The sequence below is a fragment of the Chiloscyllium plagiosum genome, chromosome 27 (assembly GCF_004010195.1).
Source record: "Chiloscyllium plagiosum isolate BGI_BamShark_2017 chromosome 27, ASM401019v2, whole genome shotgun sequence".
Taxonomy (NCBI): Eukaryota; Metazoa; Chordata; class Chondrichthyes; order Orectolobiformes; family Hemiscylliidae; genus Chiloscyllium; species Chiloscyllium plagiosum.
In genome coordinates this window covers 48,992,254-49,015,935 of record NC_057736.1, presented here as the reverse complement: position 1 = coordinate 49,015,935, position 23,682 = coordinate 48,992,254, and the positions used below count along the sequence as shown (strand labels likewise).

At 44.4% G+C, this 23,682-nt stretch overlaps 1 protein-coding gene across 2 annotated transcripts in view; it reads right to left on the bottom strand.

Annotated features, from left to right (window-relative positions):
• LOC122563766 (nuclear GTPase SLIP-GC-like) overlaps positions 1-23,682 on the bottom strand; it is a 125,709-nt gene that overhangs the window by 33,791 nt on the left and 68,236 nt on the right. For both annotated transcript variants that reach the window (XM_043717973.1, XM_043717972.1), the window contains 3 exons: positions 20,354-20,390; positions 20,155-20,271; positions 2,293-2,419 (listed from right to left, as the gene is read on the bottom strand). In XM_043717973.1, the coding sequence (XP_043573908.1) occupies positions 2,293-2,419; positions 20,155-20,271; positions 20,354-20,390 (281 nt within the window). The remainder of the gene's footprint in view (positions 1-2,292; positions 2,420-20,154; positions 20,272-20,353; positions 20,391-23,682) is intronic.

The following is a 23,682-nucleotide window of genomic DNA, read 5'->3' as shown; positions in this document are numbered from 1 at the left end:
GTTACCCAGAACCAAATCCAGTATGGCCTCACCTCTTGTTGGCCTGTCTACATATTGTGTCAGGAACCCTCCTGCACACATTGGACAAACACCGACCCATCTAACGAACTCGAGCTATAGCTTTCCCAGTCAATATTTGGAAAGTTAAAGCCCCCATAACAACCCCCCTATTACTTTAACTCTTCTCCTGAATCATCCTCGCAATCCTTTCTTCTACGTCTTACGAGATACTAAACGAGTATTTTACATCAGTGTTTATTTGGAGAAGGACATGGAAGATATAGAATGTAGGGATACAGATGGTGACACCTTGAAAAATGTCCATATTACAGAGGAGAAAGTGCTGATGTGTTAAAACACAAAACGCTGGGCAGCATGGTGGCACAGTGGTTAGCACTGCTGCCTCACAGCACCAGAGACCCGGGTTCAATTCCCGCCTCAGGCGGCTGACTGTGTGGAGTTTGCACATTCTCCCAGTGTCTGCGTGGGTTTCCTCAGGGGGCTCTGGTTTCCTCCCACATTCCAAAGATGTGCAGGTCAGGTGAATTGGCCATGCTAAATTGCCCGTAGTGTTAGGGGAAGGGCTAAATGTGGGGGAATGGGTCTGGGTGGGTTGCGCTTCGGCAGGTCGGTGTGGACTTGTTGGGCCGAAGGGCCTGTTTCCACACTAAGTAATCTAATAAGGTGGATAAATCCCCAGGACCTGATCAGGTGTAGCCCAGAACGCTGTGGGAAACTCGGAAAGTGATTGCTGGGCCCCTTGCCAAGATATTTGTATCATCAATAGTCACAGGTGACGTGCCAGAAGATCACAGGTTGGCAAACATTGTGCCACTATTTAAGATGGTAAGGACAAGCCAGAGAACTGTAGACCAGTGAGCCTTGACGATGGTAGTGGGCAAGTTGTTGAAGAAAATCCTGAGGGACAGGATTTAAATGTATTTGGACAGGCAAGGACTGATTAGGGATTCAACATGGCTTTGTGTGTGTCAAATCATGTCTCAACACAGGGAGAACTGGCCATTTGGATACAGAACTGGCTTGAAGGTAGAAGACAGAGGGTGGAAGTGGAAATGGAGGGTTGTTTTTACGACTGGAGGCCCGTGACCAGTGGAGTGCCACAAAGATCGATGCTGGGTCCACTACTTGTCATTTTATATAAATGATTTGGATGTGAACATAAGAGGCATAGTTAGTAAGTTTGCAGATGACACCAAAATTGGAGGTGTAGTGGATAGCGAAGAAGGTCACCTCAGATTATAATGGGGATCTTTATCAGATGGGCCAATGGGTTGAGGAGAGTCAGATGAAGTTTAATTTAGATAGATGCCAGGTGCTGCATTTTGGAAAAGCAAATCAGAGCAGTACTTATACACTTAAGGGTAAGGTCCCAGAGAGTATTGTGGAACAAGGAGACCTTGAAGTGCAGGTTCACAGGTCCTTGAAAGTAGAGTCGCAGGTAGATAGGATAGTGAAGGCAGCATTCGGTATGCTTTCCTTTATTGGTCAGAGTATTGAGTATATTGAATCAGTTAGTTAATAGTTAGTTAATCTCTTCAACTTGGAGTATATGTTGCTGAACAAAGAAACCTTGGAATGCAGGTTAATAGCTCCTTGAAAGTGGAGTCGCAGGTAGATAGGATAGTGAAGACAGTATTTGATATGCTTGTCTTTATTGCTCAGAGTATAGGAGTTGAGAGGTCATGTTGCGGCTGTACAGGACATTGTTTAAGTCACTTTTGGAATACTGTGGGCAATTCTGGTCTCCTTCCTCTTGGAAGAATGTTATGAAACTTGAAAGGGTTCAGAAAAGATTTACAAGGCTTTTGCCAGCGTTGGAGAGTTTAAGCTTTAGGGAGAGGCTGAATAAGTGGGGCTGTTTTCCCTGGAGTGTTAGAGGTTGAGGGGTGACCTTATAGAGGTTTGTAAAATCACGAGGGGCATGGATAGGGTAAATAGACAAAGTCTCTAGGGTGGGAGTCCAGAACTGGAGGGCATAGATTTATGATGAGATGGGAAAGATTTTAAAGGGATCTTTTCCATGCAGAGGGTGGTGCATGTATGGAATGAGCTGCCAGAGGAAGTGGTCAAGGCTGGTACAATTAATTACAACATTTAAAAGGCATCTGGACACGATATGAAGAGGAATGAGTTAGAGAGAAATGGGCCAAGTGCTGGCCACTGAGACAAGATTAGTTTAGGATATCTGGTTGGCATGGACGAGTTGGAGCAAAGGGTCTGTTTCTGTGCTGTACACCTTTATGACTCCATTAAAACACACTTCACACAAACCTGTTGTTTCTGCAAAATTGTTGCTTGGTCCTTTATGTTCATGTTCTAACTTCCAATATTGTTTTGCACTCACAGTGTAGACACACAGATCATCTTTTGAAAACTCCAATTGGGTGGATTCTTTTGTCTGAAAATAAAAATATGAAATGAGGAATGTTGTTTCAAAATGTCTGTTCCCAAGTTCAATAATTAGAACCAGGAAAAATGATTAGAAAATCTCACTTTATTCCATTCTTACATTTTCAGCCAAACAGCCCTCACATTTGAGATGTTCTTTCTCATTGCCCCCCATAATTCCAGCAGGATTCCTCATCCAGAGACACAAACTGTGTTTTAAGAGTCAATGCTGAGAGTGGAGTGGGCTGGGTAAGCACGGAGTGAGACGCTGGCTGAGGAGTGGAGTGGAAAAGTGTGGTGCTGGAAAAATACAGCACATTAGGCAGCATCCGAGGAGCAGGAGAGTCAACGTTTCGGACATAAGCCCTTTATCAGGAATGTGGAAGGGGAAAGAGGGCTGAGAGATAAATAGTGGAGTGGGGGTGGGGTCGGGAAGGTAGCTGAGAACGCGATAGATTGGATGCAGGTGGGGGCAGGTGATTGTGATAGGTTGGTGGGGAGGGTGGAACGAATAGGTGGGAAGGGAGATGGACAGATAGGACAGTTCAAGAGGCCAGTGCCGATCTGGAATGGAGGTGGGAGTTGGGGTGGGGTGTGTGTGTGGGGGTGGAGGGGAGATTTGGAAACTACAGAAGTCATTGTTGATGCCATGAGGTTGAAGGATTCCAAAGGTGGAAAAGGAGGCATTCTTTCTCCAGTTGTCAAGTGGCTTTGATTTAGCAGTGGAGGACGCCCAGGACTTTAATATCCTTGGGGGAATGGGAGGGGTAGTTGAACAGTCGGCCGCAGGTATATAGGGTTGTTTGGCTCATGTGTCCCAGAGATGTTCCCTGAAACACACCATGAGTTGGCGTCCTGTCTCCCCAATCTAGGGGAGATGGCATCAAGAGCAACGGACTCAGTAGATGAGGTGGGTGGATGTGCAGGAAATTCTCTGCTGGATGCATGGAGATCCATTGCGGCCTTAGACGGAGGTGAATGGGGAGGTATTACATCTCTTGCAAGGGAAAGTACCAGGGATATATTTCCCTCCCCACCACCTTCCCTTGCCACCACAAGGTGTGTAAAATCTGTGCCCATACCACCCCTCTCACATCCGTCCAAGGCCCCATATCACATCTAGCAGAGATTTTCCTGCACATCCACCACCCTCATATACTGTGTCCATTGCTCTCGATGTGGTCTCCTCTTCATCGTGGAGACAGGACACCAACCTGCAGAGTGTCTAAGAGAACATCTCTGGGACACAGGCACCAAACAACCCAACCACCCTGTGGCTGGCCACTTCAATTGTCCTTTCCACTCTGCCAAGGACATCCAAGTCCTGGGCCTCCTCCACCGCCAAATCCAAGCCACCTGATGACTGGAGGAAGAATGTCTCATTGACACCTACCGGTTCCCATCCCCGCCCCCACACCCCCATTTATCTCTCATTCCTCCTTTCCCCTCCACATTCCTGATGAAAGCTTATGCCCGAAAGGTCAACTCTCCTGCTCCTCAGATGCTGCCTGACCTGCTATACTTTTCCAGCGCCACATACTTTTCTAGCATCTCTCTAGCATCTGCAATATTCACTTTCTCCTAGTTACTGAGTGGAATGGGCTGCTGAAGCCAGAGCGGTACTGTAGTGGGAGAGAAATAAAAGTTGGACTCCAAGTTTATAATTCTTTTGCTTAACTTTAAGTTAATGAGATATGCACTGAATCATGGCAACAATATAAACTTGTCATGGTATTTGTATATGCATGACAATGAATGATTCAATCAATCAATCCAACACTGAGGATATGTCCAGAATTTTAACATCAGACAGGTGACATGGCATTTGGAATTCTTACCCCCACTTGAAGAGAACAGTATCTATCCTGTTAGTTATATTGTCTCCTATTGCTACCATGTTGCTTTTCCTCTCATTACTTGAATGATTCCCTGTACCTTTGTGCCATGGTCAGTTGGCCATTTTCCCTACAGACCCCACTATCATGCCCAAAGCTTGCAAGAACTTTGAAACTGTCTCTGTACTGCAGACATTTAAAGCTCATTGAACTCTCCTCAGTGAGTTCCTGTGCCTCATGTTTGGTCTGTGATAAAGGATTTGAATTACCTAGACTGAGGGCTGTTGCTGCCTTCTGGAGCAGTGTGTTGCAGACTGGTACATTCTAAGGTCCAGGACTACGTGCTGAGGGATGCACAAAAGCCAAGGCACAGTGGGGAAAGACCACTACCTGAGGTCTTCATGCTCAAGTTAATTGGGGTCCCTTCAGTAATCACACCCTCACAGCACCTGAAATGTACGTAATTGTAATATTGTATGTGTAAGAGAGATCTTTGGAGTTTAATTTTTATATATAAAGAGATTTTGTTATGAATAGGGTATGTTTTGGAATAAAAACAAATTCTGTGAGAAGTTAGCTCAGTCACCACAACCGAACAATTGATTGAGGAAGAATCCCACCCCTTGTGATAAATAGAGGCAAGAGCATCCAATAAAAAGTGACAGACACGTCACTGAGGAGCATTCTGGGAGAAGTCAGCTCATTCACCCATGACTGAACAGTGAATGGAGGAAGAATCTGGTGTCAAGGAATGGTAAGCCCCAAAAATTACATTACCATAGTGTAGAACATAGAAAAATACAGTGCAGTACAGGCCCTTTGGCCCTTGATATTGTGCTGACCTGTGAAACCGATCTGAAGCCCATCTAACCTATCTATTGCATTTTTGTCCATATATCTATCCAATGACCATTTAAATGCCCTTAAAGTTGGCAAGTCTACTACTGTTGCAGGCAGTGTGATCCACCCGGCTATTACTGAGTAAAGAAATTACTTCTGACATCTGTCCTTTATCTATCACCCCCTCAATTTAAAGCTATGTTCCCTCATGCTAGCCATCACCATCCAAAGAAAAAAGGCTCACTGTCCAACCTGTCTAACCCTCTGATTATCATATTTGTCTCAATTACTTCACCTCTCAACCTTCTTCTCTCGAACAAAAACAGCCTCAAGTCCCTCAGCCTTTCATCATAAAACCTTCCCTCCATACCAAGCAACATCCTGGTAAACCTTCTCGGAACCCTTTCCAAAGCTTCCACGGCCTTCCTATAATGCAGTGACCAGAACTGTCAAGTGCATCTGCACCAGAGTTTTGTACAGCTGGAACATTACCTCATTGCTCAGAAATGCAATCCCTCCACCAATAAAAGCTAATACACCATATGCTTTCTTAACAACCTTATCAACCTGGGTGGCAACTTTCAGGGATCTATGCACGTGGACACAGAGATCGCTCTGTTCATCTACTCTACCAAGAATCTTACTATTAGCCCAGTACTCCGCATTCCTGTTACTCCTTCCAAAGTGAATCACCTCACTTTTCCACATTAAAACAGGACTTCTACACTTAATGGTAAGGTCCTGGGAGTGTTGCTGAACAAAGACGTTGGAGCATAGGTTCATAGTGCCTTGAAAGTAGAGTCGCAGGTAGATAGGATAGTGAAAGCAGCTTTTGTTCTGCTTTCCTTTACTGGTCAGAGTATTGAGTATAGGAGTTGGGAGGTCATGTTATGGCTGTACAGGACATTGGTTAGGCCACTTTTGGAAGGATATTGTGAAACTTGAAAGGGTTCATACAATGATGCCGCCAGGATTGGAGGATTTGAACTACAGGGAGAGGCTGAAAAGGCTGGGGCTGGTTTCCCTGGAGCATTGGAGGCTGAGGAGTTACCTTATAGAGGTTTATAAAATCATGAGGGGGGATGGATAGGATAAATAGACAAGGTCTTTTCCTTGGGGTGGGGCAGTTCAGAACCAGAGGGTGTAGGTTTAGGTTGAGAGAGGAAAAATATAAAAAGGGACCTAAGGGGCAACATTTTCATGCAGAGGGTAGTGTGTGCATAGACTGAGCTGCTAGAGGAAGTGATAGAGGGTAGTACAATACAGCATTTAAAAGGCATCTGGATGAGTATATGAAAAGGAGGGGTTTAGAGGGATAAGAGTAAGTGCTGTTAAATGGGACTATATTAGGTTAGGATATCTGGGCGGCATGCACAAGTTGGACCAAAGGGTCTGTTTCTTATGCCGTACATCTCTATGACTCAACTCCATTTGCCACCTCTCAGCCCAGTTCTGCAGCTTATCTATGTCCCTAGTCTGTAGGGAAACCAATATCCTTGTAGAGAGGTTTGCTCATGCTACTCGTGAGGTTTTAAACCAAAATGGCAGGGGTCAGGAAACCAGAGCAGCAGGTCAGCAAGTAAAGGGATTGAGGGGAAGGTTGATTTTAAGACTAAAATGTTAAAAAAGGAGAGTCAGAGACATGTAAATGAATACCTATGGTACTAATGGGCTGAAATGGGTTTATTTCAATGCAAGGAGTTTTATAGGCAAGGCAGATAAGCCTAGAGCCTGGATCAGTGCATGGGACTATGATGTTGTGGCCATTGCAGAGACTTGGTTAAGAGAGGGACAGGATTGGCTTCTCAACTTTCCAGGGTTTCACTGTTTTAGACAAGGTAGAGAGGAAGGTAAGAGGGGTGGAACAGTTCCATGACTAATCAGGGAGAATATCACTTCTGCACTCAGAACATACTGGAGGGCTCGTCCACTGCGGCAACATGGGTACAGCTCAAAAATAGGAGTGACTGCAATCACTCTGATTAGATTATACCATAGGTCCCCTCCAACAGCTACCAGATATTGAGCAACAAATATGTAGACAGATGATGGAAAGATGCAACAACAACAGGGTGGTCACAAGGGGTGGTTTTAACTTCCCCAGTATTGACTAGAACTCCATTTGATCAAGAGGCTCAGACAGGGCAGAATTTGTAAGGTATATCAAAGAGGGCTTCTTGGAACAGTAGATGGATAGACCAACTCGAGGAGGGAAACTTATATTGGCTATTGAGCCCAGCCGGGTGATTGGCCTTTCAGCAAGAGTGCATTTTGGAACCAGTGATCACAGCTCCTTAAGTTTTAACAGTTATGAATAAGGATAAGTCAGGACCTTGTGAAAAGACACTGAATTGGGGGAGGGCAAATTATGTCAGTATTAGCAGGAGCTAGGGAAATAGGATGAGCTTTAATCAGCAAGTCCATATTTGAAATAGAATCAGAAATTCATATGATAATACAGCATTGGAAATAGGCCTTTCGGCCCAAACTGATCCATGCTGACAACGGAGCCAACTCAGGCAGCTCTAATTGTTCACATTTGGTCCATATCCAAGCCCATCCCATCCATGTACCTATCCCAATGTTTTATAAATGGTGCTACTGTACTTGCCTCAACCACTTACTCTGGCACCCCATTCCACATATAAAACACTGAAGAAATTGCCCCTCAGGTCCTTCCTAAATTGTTCCCCTCTAACCTTAAATCTGTGCACTCTACTTTTCAACTCCCCATCCCTGGGATAAAGACTATATGCATTCATCCTATCTAAGCCCCTCATGATTTTATACACCTCATAAGGTTAGCCCTTATTCTCCTACATTCCAAGGAATAAAGTCCTATCCTGGTCAACCTCTCCCTATAATGCAGGCCTACTAGTCCCGGCAACATCCTTGTAAACTTTCTTTGCAGTTGAACTATGACAGTTTTCCTATAACAGGGTGACCAAAACTGTACACAATACTCTAAGTGTGGGCCTCACCAAAGACTTATAAAACAGTAACATAACGTCCCAACTCCTATTCTCAATGCCTTGACCGATGAAGGTCAGCATGCTAAATGCCTTCCTCACCACCCTGTCTACCTGTGATGTCACTTTCAACAAACTATGTATGTGTACTCCTCAGTCCCACAACATTCCTCAGGCCCTTACCATTTACTGTACAAGTCCTCTCTTGATTCGACTTTCCAAAATGCAAAATCTCACACTTATCTGCATTGAATTGCATTTGCCACTCCTCAGCCCACTTACCCATCTGATCAGGATCCCTTTGTAATTTTTGATAACCTTCCTCACTATCAATAATACCTCATTTGTATCATACACAAACTTACCAATCATTCACATCCAGATCATTTATGTAAAGAAAGAAATAACAGTGGTCTCCGCAGCAACCTCTGTGGCCCACCACTAGTCACAAGACTAGAGAGTCTGAGAAATAACCTTTAACCATCACCCTTTGCTTCCTACCATCAAGCCAATTTTGGATCCAATTAGCTAGCTGGATTCCTGGATCCCATGTGACCTAACCATCATGACCAGCCTGCCGTTTAGTAAGGCCTTTGAAAAGGTCCCAAAGTTCATATCAACAACATCCACTGCCCTACCCTGATCTATCCTCTTTGTTACCTCTTCAACACTAAACGATGTGTCAAACATGACTTCCCGCGCACAAGTCCATGCTGACTATTCCTAATCAGACATTTGGATAGCCAATGTTGGTTGATTCAGTCCCTCAGTATCCTCTCCAACAACTTGACTACCACTGTTGTCAGGCTCACTGGCCTGTAGTTCCCTGGCTTGTCTTTGCTACTTTTTTAAAAACAATGGAACAACACGTGCCATCCTCCAGTCTTTCAGAACTTCACCAGTGGCTAAAGATGAAGCAAAAATCTCTGCAATTTCTTGCTCTGCAAAACGCTGCAAACACCTTCTCTCTGGTAATATGTTTGCAGTCAAATGCATCCCCACTTGTTTCCCTTATTTCCTTTATTTCCTTGGCATCCATGATTCTCTCCTCAGTAAACATGGAGGAGAAATATTCAATAAAAATCTTCCCCTCTCCTGCTGATCTTTAAGAGGATCGATTCTCTCCCGAGCCACGTCTTCACTCTGAAGATAGCTATAGAACCTCTTGGGAATACCTTTAACCTTATTTGCCAGATCCATCTCATATTCTCTTTTCGCTCTTCTGATTTCTCTCAAGGTGTGCTCTTACACTTTTTACAGTCATCAAGGATTCCACTGGAGCCCCATAGCTTAAACCCAATGTATGCCTTCTTCTTTATCCTGACCAGAGCATCAATATCCTTAAACCCACCAGTGTTTCTCTTCATCCTAACAGGGACATGCTGTCCCTGGACTCGATGTCATTCTTTTAGAAACCTCCCTTTTGCCATTTGTTCCTTTTCCTTCAAACAGATTCACCCAGTTGACCTCTGCTAGACCCTGAAGGACTCCAGCCCGAAACATCAATTTTCCTGCTCCTCAGATGCTGCCTGACCTTGCTTTTCCAGCAACATGCTCAACTGATCTCCAGCATCTGGGGCAGCACAGGGGCTGTGGTTAGCACTGCTGCCTCACAGCACCAGGGTCTCAGGCTCAATTCCAGCCTTGGGCAACTGTGTGTGGAGTTTGCTCATTCTCCCCGGGTCTGCGTGGGTTTCCTCCCACAGTCCAAAAGTCTGCAGGTCAGGTGAATTGGTCATGCTAATTGACCATAGTTGTTGGGTGCATTAGTCAAAAGGGGTGGGTGGGTTACTCTTTGGAGGGTCAATGTGGACTTGCTGGGCTGCAGGACCTGCTTCCACATTGTAGGGAATCTAATCTGCAGACCTCACTGTCTCCTCTGCTAGATCCTGCCTAATGGCCCCGCTCCAGTTTAGCACCTTAACATAATTTTGAATAAAGACAGAACTGGTCCACTGGTTAAAATTAAGAGAGTGTTATGATCACTGGACCCAGAGTGCTCTCTGATTGACACTTCAGTCACTTGCCCAACCTCGTGTCCTAAGAGGAGGTCCAGTGTTACACTCTCCCAAGTAGGGTTCTCTACATACTGATTTAGATAGATAGAACATTACAGCACAGTACAGGCTCTTTGGCCCTCAATGTTGCACCGAACTGTGAAACCAATCTGAAGCCCATCTAACCTACACGATTCTATTTTCGTCCATATATGTTTATCCAATGACCATTTAAATGCCCTTAAAAGTTGGTGAGTCTACCACTGTTGCAGGCAGTGCATTCCATGCCCCTACTATTCTCAGAGTAAAGAAACTACCTCTCACATCTGACCTATATCTATTACCCCTGAATTTAAAGCTATGTCCCCCTCATGCCAGCCATCACCTACTGAAGAAAAAGGCTGTCACTATCCACTCTACCTAATCCTTTGATTATCTTATATGTCTCAATTAAGTCCCCTCTCAATCTTCTTCTCTCCAATGAAAACAGCCTCAAGTCCTTCAGCCTTTCCTTATAAGGCCTTCTCTCCAACCAAGCAACATCCTAGTAAATCTCCTCTGAACCCTTTCCAAAGCTTCCACATCCTTCCTATAATGCAGTGACCAGAACTGTACACAATACGCCAAGTTCAGCCACACTAGAATTTTGTTCAGTTGCAGCATGACATTTTGGTTCCAAAACTCAATCCCTCTACTTATAAAACCTAACACCGTATGCCTTCTTAACAGCCCTATCAACCTGAATGGCAACTTTCAGGGATATACGTGGACACAGATCTCGATTCATCTACTCTACCAAGAATCTTACCATTAGCCCAGAACTCTGCATTCCTGTTACTCTTTCCAAAGTGAATCACCTCCCACTTTTCCACATTAAACTCTAATTGCCACCTGTCAGCCCAGCTTTGCAATGTCCCTCAGTAACCTACAACATTCTTCGGCACTATCCACAATTCGTCAGACCTTAGTTTCATCTGCAAATTTACTAAACTACCCTTCTATGCCCTCATCCAGGTTGTTTATAAAAAATGACAAACAGAAGTGGTCCCTAAACAGATCCCTGTGGCACACGACTAGTAACTGAACACCAGGATGAACCGTTCCCATCAACCACCACCCTCTGGCTTCTTTCCAATTTCTGATCCTAACTGCTAAATTCCCCTCAATCGCATGCCTTGTTATTTTGTGCAATAGCCTACCATGGGGAACCTTATCAAACATTTGCCGAAATCCATATACACCACAACCGTTTTACCCGCATCCACCTTTTGGTCACCATCTCAAAGAACTCAATAAGGGTTTGTAAGGTACGACCTACCCTACACAAAACAGTGTTGACTATCTTTAATCAACTTATTCCTTTCTAGATGATTATGAATCCTATCTCTCATAACCTTTTCCAACACTTTACCCACAACCGAAGTAAGGGTCACTGGTCTATAATTACCAGGCTTATCTCTACTCCCCTTCTTAAACAAGGGAACAACAGTTGCTATCCTCCAGTCTTCTGGCACTATTCCTGTAGACAATGATGACAAAAGATCAAAGCCAAAGGCTCAGCAATCTCCTTCCTGCTTCCCAGAGAATCAGAGGATAAATCCCACTTGGCCCAGGGTACTTCTCTACTTTCACACTTTCCAGAATTGCTAACACCTCTTCCTTGTGAGCACCAATCTCATCTACTCTAGTAGCCTATATCTCAGTATTGTGATGCTCAGTATCCTGACAACATTATCTTTTTCCAGTGTGAATACTGATGAAAAATATTAATTTAAAGCGTTCCCTATCTCCTCTGACTCCACACACAACTTCCCACTGCTGTCCTTGATTGGCCCTAATCTTACACTAGTCATTCTTTTATTCCTGATATCCCGACAGAAAGCCTTAGGGTTTTTCTTTATCCTATCTGACAACGACTTCTCATGTCCCCTCCTGGCTGTATGTAGCTTTCTCTTTTGGTCTTTCCTGGCTAACTTGTAACTCTCAATCGCTGTGAGTCTTCACAACTCATCCTAACATAAGCCACGTTCTTCCTCTTGACAAGAGATTCAACTTCTTAGTAAAGCACGGCTCCTCGCTCGACCTCTTCCTCCCTACCTGATCAGTACATACGTATCAAGGACACACAGTAGGTGATCCTTGAATAAGCTGAAAATGTGTTGCTGGAAAAGCGCAGCAGGTCAGGCAGCATCCAAGGAACAGGAGAATCGACGTTTCGGGCATAAGCCTTCCTGAAGAAGGGCTTATGCCTGAAACGTCGATTCTCCTGTTCCTTGGATGTTGCCTGACCTGCTGCGCTTTTCCAGCAACACATTTGCAGCTCTGATCTCCAGCATCTGCAGTCCTCACTTTCTCCTCTTGATCCTTGAATAAGCTCCACATTTCAATTGTGCCCACCCCCTGCAGTTTCTTTCCCCATCCTATGCATCCTAAATCTTGCCTAATCACATAGTCATTGCCTTTCCCCAGCTATAACTCTTATCCTGCATTATATACCTTTCCATTTCCATTGCTAAAGTAAACATAACTGAATTTGTGGTCATTATCACCAAAGTGCTAACATACTACCAAATCTAAACCTGGCCAGGTTCATTACCCAGTATCAAATCTAATGTTGGCCTGTCTACAAACTGTGTCAGGAAACCTTCCTGCACACATTAGACAAAGATTGACCCATCTAAAATATTTAAACTATAGTATTCCCAGTAAATACTTGGAAAGTTAAAGTCCACCATAACTACCCCAAGACTCTCATTCCTTTCGAGAATTGTTTTTGCTATCCTATCAACGACATCTCTGGAACTATTCGGAGGCCTATAGAAAACTCCCATAGGGTGACTTCTCCTTTCTAACCTCAGCCCATGCTACCTCAGTAGATGTGTCCTCAAACATCCTTTCTGCAACTCTAATACTGTCCTTGACTAACAGTGCCACCTGTCCCCTCTTTTGCCATCTGTGTTCTTACCCGAACCTGCAACAACCATTCCTGTCCCCGCTCTACCCATGTCTCTGTTTTTGCCATTTCATCGAATTCACAGGTTCCAACCCGTGCTGCAAGTTCACCCACCTTACTCTAGATGCTCCTGGTGTTGAAGTAGACACACTTCAAACCAACTTGCCAGTGCCATCTTGTAACCTTAAAACTTTATTTCTGACCTCACTACTCTCAACCTCCTGTATACTTGAATTACAATTTAAGTTCCCATCCCCCTGCTGAATTAGTTTAAACCCAAACAGCATTAGCAAATTTCCCCCCGAGGATATTGGTACCCCTCTGGTTCAGGTGAAGACCATCCTGGTTGTAGAGGTCCCACCTACCCCAGAAAGAGCTCCAATTATTCAGGAATTCAAAACCCTCCCTTCTGCACCATTCCTGTAGCCATGCGTTAAACCCCTCTCTCTCCCTATTCCTCACCTCGCTAGCATGTGGCACAGGCAACAAACCAGAGATGATAAACTCTTTGTTCTAGCTCTAGTTCCCTGAATTTCTGCCTTAGATCTTCACCTTTCTTCCTACTTATGTTGTTAGTGCTTATGTGGACCACGATTTGGGGCTGCCCCTCCTCCCCCTCAAGGATCCTGAAAACATGATCAGAGGCATCACGAACTCTGGCACCTGGGAGGCAACACACCAACCGTGCGTCTCTCTCGTTCCCACAGAACTTCCTATCTGTATCCCTAACTATGGAGTCCCCAGTGACTAAAGCTCTGCTCCTCTTCCCCCTTCCCTTCTGGGCAACAGAGACAGACTCTGGGCCAGAGACCTGTGTCCCATTGCTTACCCTGGTAAGACGTCCCCTCAAGCAGTATCCAAAAAGATGTCCTTGTTGAAGAGAATGGCCCACAGAGGATCCTTGCACTTCCTGCTGGTTCCCTTTCCATTCCTTGACAGGAACCATTTACCTTCTTGTACCCGAGGTGTGACTACCTCCCTGTAATTCCTCTAAATAACCCACTCCGCCTCCCGAATGATCCAAAGTTAATCCAGGTCCAGTTCACCAACGTGGTTTGAGGAGCTGGAGTTGGGTGCACTTCCCGCAGATGCAGTTAGCAGGGACACTAGTAGTGACCCTTATCTCCCACATTCTGCAGGAGGAGCATTCAACTGCCCTAACCTCCATTCCCATTATTCTAAATTCCCAATGAGTCTACTGAAAAACAAAACAAAAAAAAACAAGTCACCTTCCCAATCCGGTGCACAGAACTTTTTTTTTGTTAAAGGAGGAAGATGGGTGGAGACACTACCCAAGTAGTGTTTTAGGTAAAACAACTGCCCAAATATAAAGCTTCAGTTACCCAGCAGTCCCATGTCTGCTACTGTTCAGCGTGCTCTCTGCCTACACGTGAGGTCAGTTTTTATCTTTTAAATTGACCTTCTTCTCGGGTCTCTGGTCCTCACTGTCACTCCTCCCACTGCAACTGATGAACACCTGAGGTAAGTCTTTATCTTTAAATTTAGGAACTTTCTTGGACACATTTGACAAATTCTAGCCCATCCAAACCTTTTACACTCAGAATGGCCCAGTCAATTCAGAGGAAATTAAAATCTCCAAAACAGTATTACTCTATTATTCCTACAGGTGCCTGCAATCTCTCTACACATCTACTCCTCTAGTACTCACTGGCTATTTGGGACTCTCTAATACAGTCCTAACAGAGTGACCATCCCCTTACTGTTTTTATGTTCTAACCATATGGCCTCATTTGATGAACCCTTAAGAATATCTGCTCTAAGCACTTGTGGGAGTTGTTTAAAGGCCTACTGATCAGAGTACAGGACTGGGATGTTCCAGTAACGAGGAAGTACAAAGATGGCAAGGCAATGCACTCTTGGATAATAAGGGAGGTTGTGAATTTAGTCAAAAGGATAATAGAAGCATGTATAAGGTTTAGGGAGCTAAATTCTGACAGGGCCAATGAGGAATATAAAGAAAGTAGGAAAAAACTCAAGCAGGGAATTAGGGGAGCAAGAAGGAGCTATGAAATGACTTTGGCAAGTAGAGTTGGAGAGAATCTCTGTACCTACATTAAAAAGGAGGTTAACCCAGGGAGAAGGTAGGACCACTCAAGGATAAAAGGAGGGAACTTTTCTGCTTGGAGGCAGAGGATGTGGGCAAGATCCAAAATGCAAACTTTATATCTTATTCTGGGTGAATAGAGACACAGAGGATAATGAGATTAGTGTGGCGCATGCTAATATGCTGTGGCATTTTGAGATTAAGAAAGAAGTGGTGTTGGGTCTCTTGAACAGCATTAAAGGTGGATAAGTCCCCAGGGCATTACAGCTTCTGCTATGAGTCCAGAGATGGGTGAGCCCATGGGTGTGCCATTGATTTGTTCATATATTTGGTTGTTGAACGTGAAGTGTGTCGTGAGACACAGGTCCAGTAGTTTGAGTATGCAGTCTTTGTTGATGGGTTCCCCGTCTTGTTGTCTGTTCTGTATGTCCAGCAGGTTGGCTACTGTTTCTCTGGCTGTTTCTCTAGATGTTTCACCTCTATCAACAAAACCCTAGCCAGAGAAACAATAGCCAACCCGCTGGACATACAGAACAGACAACAAGACGGGGAACCCATCAACAAAGACTGCATACTCAAACTACTGGACCTGTGTCTCACGACACACTTCACGTTCAACAACCAAATATATGAACAAATCAATGGCACACCCATGGGCTCACCCATCTCTGGACTCATAGCAGAAGCTGTAATGCAAAGATTAGAACAGTCTTACCACATATTCAACCCAAACTCTGGGTTAGATATGTAGATGACACCTTTGTAATCATTAAAAACACAGAAATAGAAAACACACACCGGATCATCAACGCCACACTCACAGGAATCCGATTCACTAGAGAGGAAGAAAAGGACAACCAACTCCTATTCCTATACACGATGGTACAGAGAACACCGAACGGAGAATTCACCACAAAGGTATACAGGAAAGCCACACACACAGCCACACACACAGACCAAGTCCTGAACTATGAAAGCAACCACCCCAACACACACAAAAGAAGTCGCATCATGACACTGTTCAAAAGAGCCACAACACACTGCAGCAAACCAGAACTGCAAAAAGAAGAAGAACACCTCTACAATGTATTCGCCAAAAACGGATACCCCCACAATTTCATCAACAGATGCCTAAGGGAAAGACAACGGAACGGGGACTTGCCACAACCCAAAGGACTAGCCACGTTACCATACATCAAGAACATTTCTGAACGGACAGCCAGACTACTGCGACCACTAGGACTCATAACAGCACACAAACCAACAGCCATTCTCAGACAACAACTCACCAGGACAAAGGATCCGATACCCAACATGAGCAAAACCAACAGTGTACAAAATCCCATGCAAGGACTGCACAAAACACTTCACAGGACAAACAGGAAGACAGCTAACGATCCGTATCCATGAACACCAACTAGCCACGAAACGACACAACCAGCCACACACGCAGATGTCAAGCAACACGGGTTTGACTGGGACAACACTACTATTCTGGGACAAACAGAACAGCCAGGGAATTCCGCGAGGCATGGCACTCATCCACAGATTCTATCAACAAACACACCGACCTGGACCCAATATACCGGCCACTGCAGTGGAGAGCTGGAACTGACAACCGGAAGCGGCAGATTCAAACCACTACAAATGCCGGAGGAAAGATCACAGAAGCGCTTCACAGGAGGCTCCCAAGAACTGAGGATGTCACCTAGACAGGGGACGAAACGTCTGCAACACAAGTTCCCAGCTCGGCGAACAGAATCACAACAATAACAAGTATTTTTCTAGCAGAAATTCGAAGTTGTGCACAGAATTTGAGATAGGCAAGAAACCGGTCATAATGTGTTAAGGAGCCACTTCCAGAGAGCTAAGGACTTGAACCCCATGGCAGGACCCTGATGGCATGAGGGAAAGAAACTGTTGCACAGTCTGACCGTGAGAGACAGAATGCTCCTGTATCTTCTGCCAGATGGCAGGAGGGAGACGAGTTTGAGTGAGGAGTGTGTGGAGTCTTCCACAATACTCTTAGCCTTTCGGATGCAGCATGTGGTGTAAATAACTAATTAGATTAGATTCACTACAGTATGGAAACAGGCTCTTCGGCCCAACAAGTCCACACCAACCGTCTGAAGAGTAACCCATGCAGACCCATTCCCCTACCTTATATTTATCCCTTACTAATTACCTAACACTACAGGCAATTTAGCATGGCCAATTCACCTGACCTGCACATCTTTGGATTGTGGGAGGAAACTGGAGCACCCAGAGGAAACCCACACAGACATGGGGAGAATGTCTGTGTGGAGTTTGCACAGTCGTCTGAGCCAGGGGTCGAACCTGGGTCCCTGGCATTGAGGCAGCAGTGCTAACCACTGAGCCACCTTGCCACCCCTGATGGAGAGAAGGGAGACCCTGATGATCTCCTCAGCTGTCCTTACTATCCATTGTAGGATAGTATGATCAGAGATGGTGCATTTCCCGAACTAGGCAGTAATGCAGCAGCTCAGGGTACTCTCAATGAACCCTCTGTAGAAGGCGGTGATGCTGCTGGGCTTTCTTGGCTATGGAGCTAATGTTGTTCCTATGTTCAAGAAGGGAAATAGGGATAAACCAGGAAACAGACAGGTGAATCTCAAATTGGGGAAGCGATTGGAGGCAATTCTTAGGGATAGGATTTATGCACACTTGGAAAAGCATGGCCCCTAATTAGGGACAGTCGGCATGACTTTGTGTAGAGGGAGTCATGCCTTGCCAACTTTTTGAGGTGACCACAATAAGGGTAGAGCAGTGGGATATTGTCCATATGGATTTTAGAAAAGCTTTCAAAAAGGTTCCTCATGGTATGCTCATCCAGAAGATTAAGACGCATGGATCAACAGTGACTTGGCCACATGGATTCAGAAGGGTGATAGAAGGTGTTTTTCTGGTTTAAGATTACTGGCTAATGGTGTTCTGCAGGAATCCATACTGAGACCTCTACTGTTTGTTATATATACAAATGGTTTGGATGAAAATGTAGATAACTAGGTTAGTAAGTATGCACATGATGCAAAGATCAATGGAAATGTCGATAGTTTAGGAGTTTGTTAAAGGATACAATGGGATATAGATCAGTTGCAGATATGGGTGGAGAAATGGCAGATGGAGTTTAATCCAGGTAGGTGCCAGCTGCTGCACTTTGGGACATCAAATCATAGAATACCTACAGTGTAGAAACAGGCCCTTCGGCTCAACAACTCCACACCGACGCTCTGAAGAGCAATGCACTCAAACCCATTCCCTTACCCCATTATCCTATACTTACCCCTAACTAATGCAGCTAACTTACATATGCCTGAACACTATGGGAAATTTAGCTTGGCCAATTCACCTGACCTGCACATCTTTGGATTGTGGACAAAACAGAGCACCTGAAGGAAACCCAAGCAGACATGGGGTGAATGTGCAAATTCCACACAGATAATTGCCAGAGGCTGGAATCAAACCCAGGTACCTTACGCTGTGAGGCAGCAGTGCTAACCACTGAGCCACTGTGTTGTAGCTATATGTTTAGCAAAAGTGTATAGTTCATGGCAGGACCCAGATGTATTGCGAGATCTTGGAAGTTGCCATGCAAGTAGATAGGGTGGTAAATAAAGTGTATGGTATGCTTACCTTTATTGGTAAAGCAATTGAGTACAAGAGTCAGGATGTCATGTTGCAGCTTTATAGGACTTTGGTTAGGCCACATTTAGAGTACTGCATTCAATTCTGGTTGTCACATTACAGAAAGGATGTGAAGGCTTTGGAGAGAGTGCAGGTGAGGTTTATCAGGATGTTGCCTCGATTAGAGGGTATGAGCTCTAAGGAGAGGGTAGAAAAACTCTGGTTGTCTTCTTCGGAGCAGTGGAGGCTGAGGGGAGACTTGATAGAAATCTATAAAATTATGTGATGTATAGATAAGGTTGACAGTCAGAATCTTTCTCCCAGAGTTGAAATAGCATGCATTTAAAGTGAGAGTGGGAAAGTTCAAAAGAGATGCAAGGTGCAAGTTTTCCACACACAGTAGCAGGTGCCTGGAACTTGCTGCCATGGGTGGTGGTGGAGGCAGATACAATAGGGTCATTTAAGGGACTTTTAGATAAGCACATGAATATGCAAAGAATGGAGGGATATGATCAAGGCAGAAGGGATTAGTTGCTGTCCCAAACTCTCATCACATCGTGGTCTGTAACATTACTGAACTACTGATATCATTGTGAGATAGCCTCTTGATCCACATTTTTCATCCTTTCCCATTTACCTCACTCTGGAGACTACTTCTTGCAGTAAACAGTATTCAAAACACTTCTTCCTCCGCACTGAAATCCCACTTTGAACCAAACCTAGATATACTCACTTTATATCTCTCTCAAACAGGCAAAAGCTCCTTTGACTGACTATGCTCTTTACTGACCTCCTTAAATATATATCCATAATACAACAATTTCCCAGCTTTGTATAAATAACAAAACAGCTGTACTACAGCCACTTGAGGGAACAGTATTCCAGATGAAGGGCTTTTGCCCGAAATGTCAATTTTCCGGCTCCTCAGATGCTGTCTGACCTGCTGTGCTTTTCCAGCACCACTCTAATCTTGACTGCAGTCACTTGAGGCCTAGTACTGCCATGGACCCAGGCACATTTGAGTCATGGAGGCAGGGGTATTGTGGGCAGGAGTCATGGGGGATGAGGAGTTGTCAGCAAGGGCGTGAGGGTGGCTGTCAGCAGATGAAAGGCGGTTGGATGATGTCTTTACATCACAGGCTTAATCCCCAAACACTAAACTCCTGCCAGATTAAATGCTCCCCCAACAATAATCCAATCACAGAGAGGGCATTAAATTCCACCCAAAGTACCACATTACGCCCAGTCTAATCAGTACTCATACTATTATTTGCTCGATGACACGGTGAAGTTAATTGCACCTGAGCAGTGTTGAGCAGGAACTCTGCAATGCTTTTCTTATCAGACAGATTTACTTTGAACAGCATCTTCCTTTGGGCCCTGAGCAGTACTTGACCAGCAAGGATAGCACTGAGTGGAAACACCAAATGATAGTGCATACCATCAGTTTAGTCCACTTCTCTTCATACTGTTTCTTCATAGTCTTCTTTACATGTATATTGCGATGTCTTATGCAGTACTGTTTCCGTTTTCTATCATATTCCAGCAGGTCATCATCCTGTTTGAAACAAAAGAAGAATCAATTCTGTCCTCAATGCTGAGTGAGTATAATGTTGAATGTTTCTCTCACAGTCACTTACAGTTAAGTTCATTTCTTCATTAGTTAAACGGTACTCTCTGAAATAAGAAAATCAGAGCACATCAGTATCCAGGCATTAATAAGTCGGCTGACATACTAGCTGTAGCTAAGTAGAAGAACCTCCCACTGAAGTCAGAGACAGAAAGCAGTAGTAAACAGTTGTTTTTCAGATCAGTGAGGCAGTAGCATTTTCCTGGGGTCGCAATGAGGACAATGCTCTCTTTTGTTACGTGGATTTCAGAATAATTTCAAGGTGAACATAATCAATGACATGGAGTATGGAAACATGATGAAAACAGGGTAAGATAGGAACAGACTTCAGGAGGACACAGACAAATAACAGAAGTGTGAAGTGATCAATTTCTGCTGGGAAGAATGAAAATGCAGTAAATGGGGCAATTTGAAATGGAGCTACAAGAATAGCCAGGCTTATTCACAGTAAACTGTAATATCGACAGAGAGAATGGACAAGCTGTGATTATTCCCATTGGAGTGGAGAGAGGTAAAGGCAATTTAACAAACACCCTCATAATCATTAAGTGTCATTGACCTCTCAACCAAAGAGAAAAGATCCTTCCTGTCTGTGCCGCTCAAAGCTCTATACATTTTAATCAAATCTTCATTCAGTCTCCTTTGCTCTAAGGAAAACAACCCCAGTTTATCTAACCTCTCTTCATAACTGAAACTCTCCAACCCAATCAACCCCTGGTAAATCTCCTCCACACCCTCTCCAATGCTGTCACATCCTAGATTTTATAATCTGGATTCCAGAACTGCACAAAATACTCCAGCTATGGCTTAACCAATGTTTTATACAGTTCTAGCATAACCTCAGTGCTCTTAAACTCTATGCCTCAACTAATAAAGTATAACATATGCCTTCTTAAACACTTTATCCACTTGTCCTGTTACCTAAATAAGCCAGTGTACATGCACACCAAGGTCCTTCTGATCCTCACTGTTTCCCAGAGTCCTCCTGTTCATCATGTATTCTCTTGCTTTGTTCACACTGTCCAACCTCATCATCTCACATTTATCCCAATTGAATTTCATTTGCCACTGATCAGTCTACCTAACCAAAAAAGAATAAAGTACCACAGATGTTGGAGATCTGAAACTAAAAAAAAAATGCTGGAGAATCCATGGAAAGAAAAACAAAATTAAGTCCAACCTGGATTTAATTCTGTATTCCGGTCCACAGATTTTACCATACTTGCCAAGTTTCTCCAGCATTTTCTATTTTTGTTCCAGCCGATCTGACCAGCCCATCTATATCCTCACTACAATCACCACACTAATTTTTGTGTCATCTATGAACTTATGAATCAACCTTCCCACATTCAAGCCTACACCATTTATATAGGCCACAAACTGCAAGACCCCAACACTGATCCCCAAGGAACCCCACTGGGCACAAGCTTCCAGTCACAAAAACATTATTTAACCATCATCTTCCTGCCACTCAGCCAATTGTGAACGCAATCTGGCAAATTTCCTTAGATTCATCTCATGGGTTCTTACCTTCACTATCAATCTCCCATGTGGGACCATACCCAGAGCCATCAGGCTCATAGTTGGGCATTTTCTAGACCTCATTGGGGAGATTGCAGGACATGTACAAACATGTAAGTGTTTGGAACCAGGTGGATCTCATTGACTATAAGATCCTTGATTGGCCCAGGTTAACAACCCCAATCAGGAAGCCCTGGCTGACCACCATAAACAGGGATTAATGAGCCCTCTTGTGGTTTAGATTAGATTACAGTGTGGAAACAGGCCCTTCGGCCCAACAAGTCCACACCGACCCGCCGAAGCGAAACCCACCCATACCCCTACATTTACCTCTTTCCTAACACTACGGGCAATTTAGTATGGCCAATTCACCTGACCCTGCACATCTTTGGATGGTGGGAGGAAACCGGAACACCCGGAGGAAACCCACGCAGACACGGGGAGAACGTGCAAACTCCACACAGTAAGTCGCCTGAGGCGGGAATTGAACCCGGGTCTCTGTGAGGCAGCAGTGCTAACCACTGTGCCACCGTGCCGCCCACTTTCTTGTCTAGAGTCCCTACCTCTAGACAAGAAAGCCTGGGTTCAAGTTCACCTGTTCAAAAGGGATCTCATAACATCTTTGAACAGGTTAATTAGGAAAATAAGTTGATTTATAAAAAACAGGCAACTTAGAATATTCTCAGTTCAGGGGCCTGACTCTGAGTTGGCTGGTCACAGCCAGTGTCCTGTGCACAAGTAAATAAAGGGGGACTTGGTGACGGGATAGTGGCCTCTGTGCAGTTATTTCTGTGGCAACAGGACAAAACATACATGCCTGGAGAATATTTGCTCGCAACAGTCATCTTGGAGTTGGGGTAAGTGTTTGTGGCCTCCTGCCTGTATTTGGAAAGTTTGACTCATTTGCTATCAAAGACGAGGCCCAGTATTTGGAAAGATTGTGATTTTGTTTTTGTTTTTTCCTCAGGCATATGACACTGGGACAGATGAAAAACAATGAGTAATCCTTCTGACTGCTTGCTGACTTGCAGCATCTTTGATTATAAGGGGCTCAACTTTCCCAGAGACACCAGACACTAAAACCCTCCAAGAGCTGACTGAATTGGTTAGGAACACCCTCACCTGTCTGACTGAACTTGGGGAACACCACTTCAGTGTAGGCAATTGCACAGTCTCATGGAGGGGACATCCTGAGCAGAGGGATCCTAGACCAGCCCTGAGCAAAATCCCACAACAAATGAGCCTTGCCCTAGTGGCTAAAATGTTTTTCAGGATCTGAGCCGTCAAGCCATTGTAGTTGCCTGTATGTAGACTCGAGACAGCGAACAAGTCCAACAATGCCTGATTTGAGTAAGAAAACATGTAGTTTGATACCCTGGAGCGTGCACTCCCTGGAAAGTCCCCCTACATGTGGTTTGAAACAACTAAATTTCTTAGCAATGTTCAAATCAGAACCAATTAAAACTCATGTTTGTTTAAATGGTCACCCAGTTCCCATGGAGGTTGATATTGGTGTAAATATATTTGTGCTTACAGAACCTAACTTTAGTAAGACTCACTGGGGCCTCTAACATTGCAGTTTGTGCAAGACCTCAGCCAGACTGAGAACAAACACTGGGGAACTGTTGCAAGTTAAGGATACATCTGGTCTCCTATTAGAAGCAGTTGATGCAGTTATCATTGATGATAATAAGAAACTTGGGTCCAAGTCTATTGGGGTGTAATTGATTGAGAAAGACTCACCTAAATTGCGTCAAGCTCTTTCAATTAGAAAATGGTTGCCTTAGTAAAGTCCTAGTGAAACACCCAGGAGTTTTT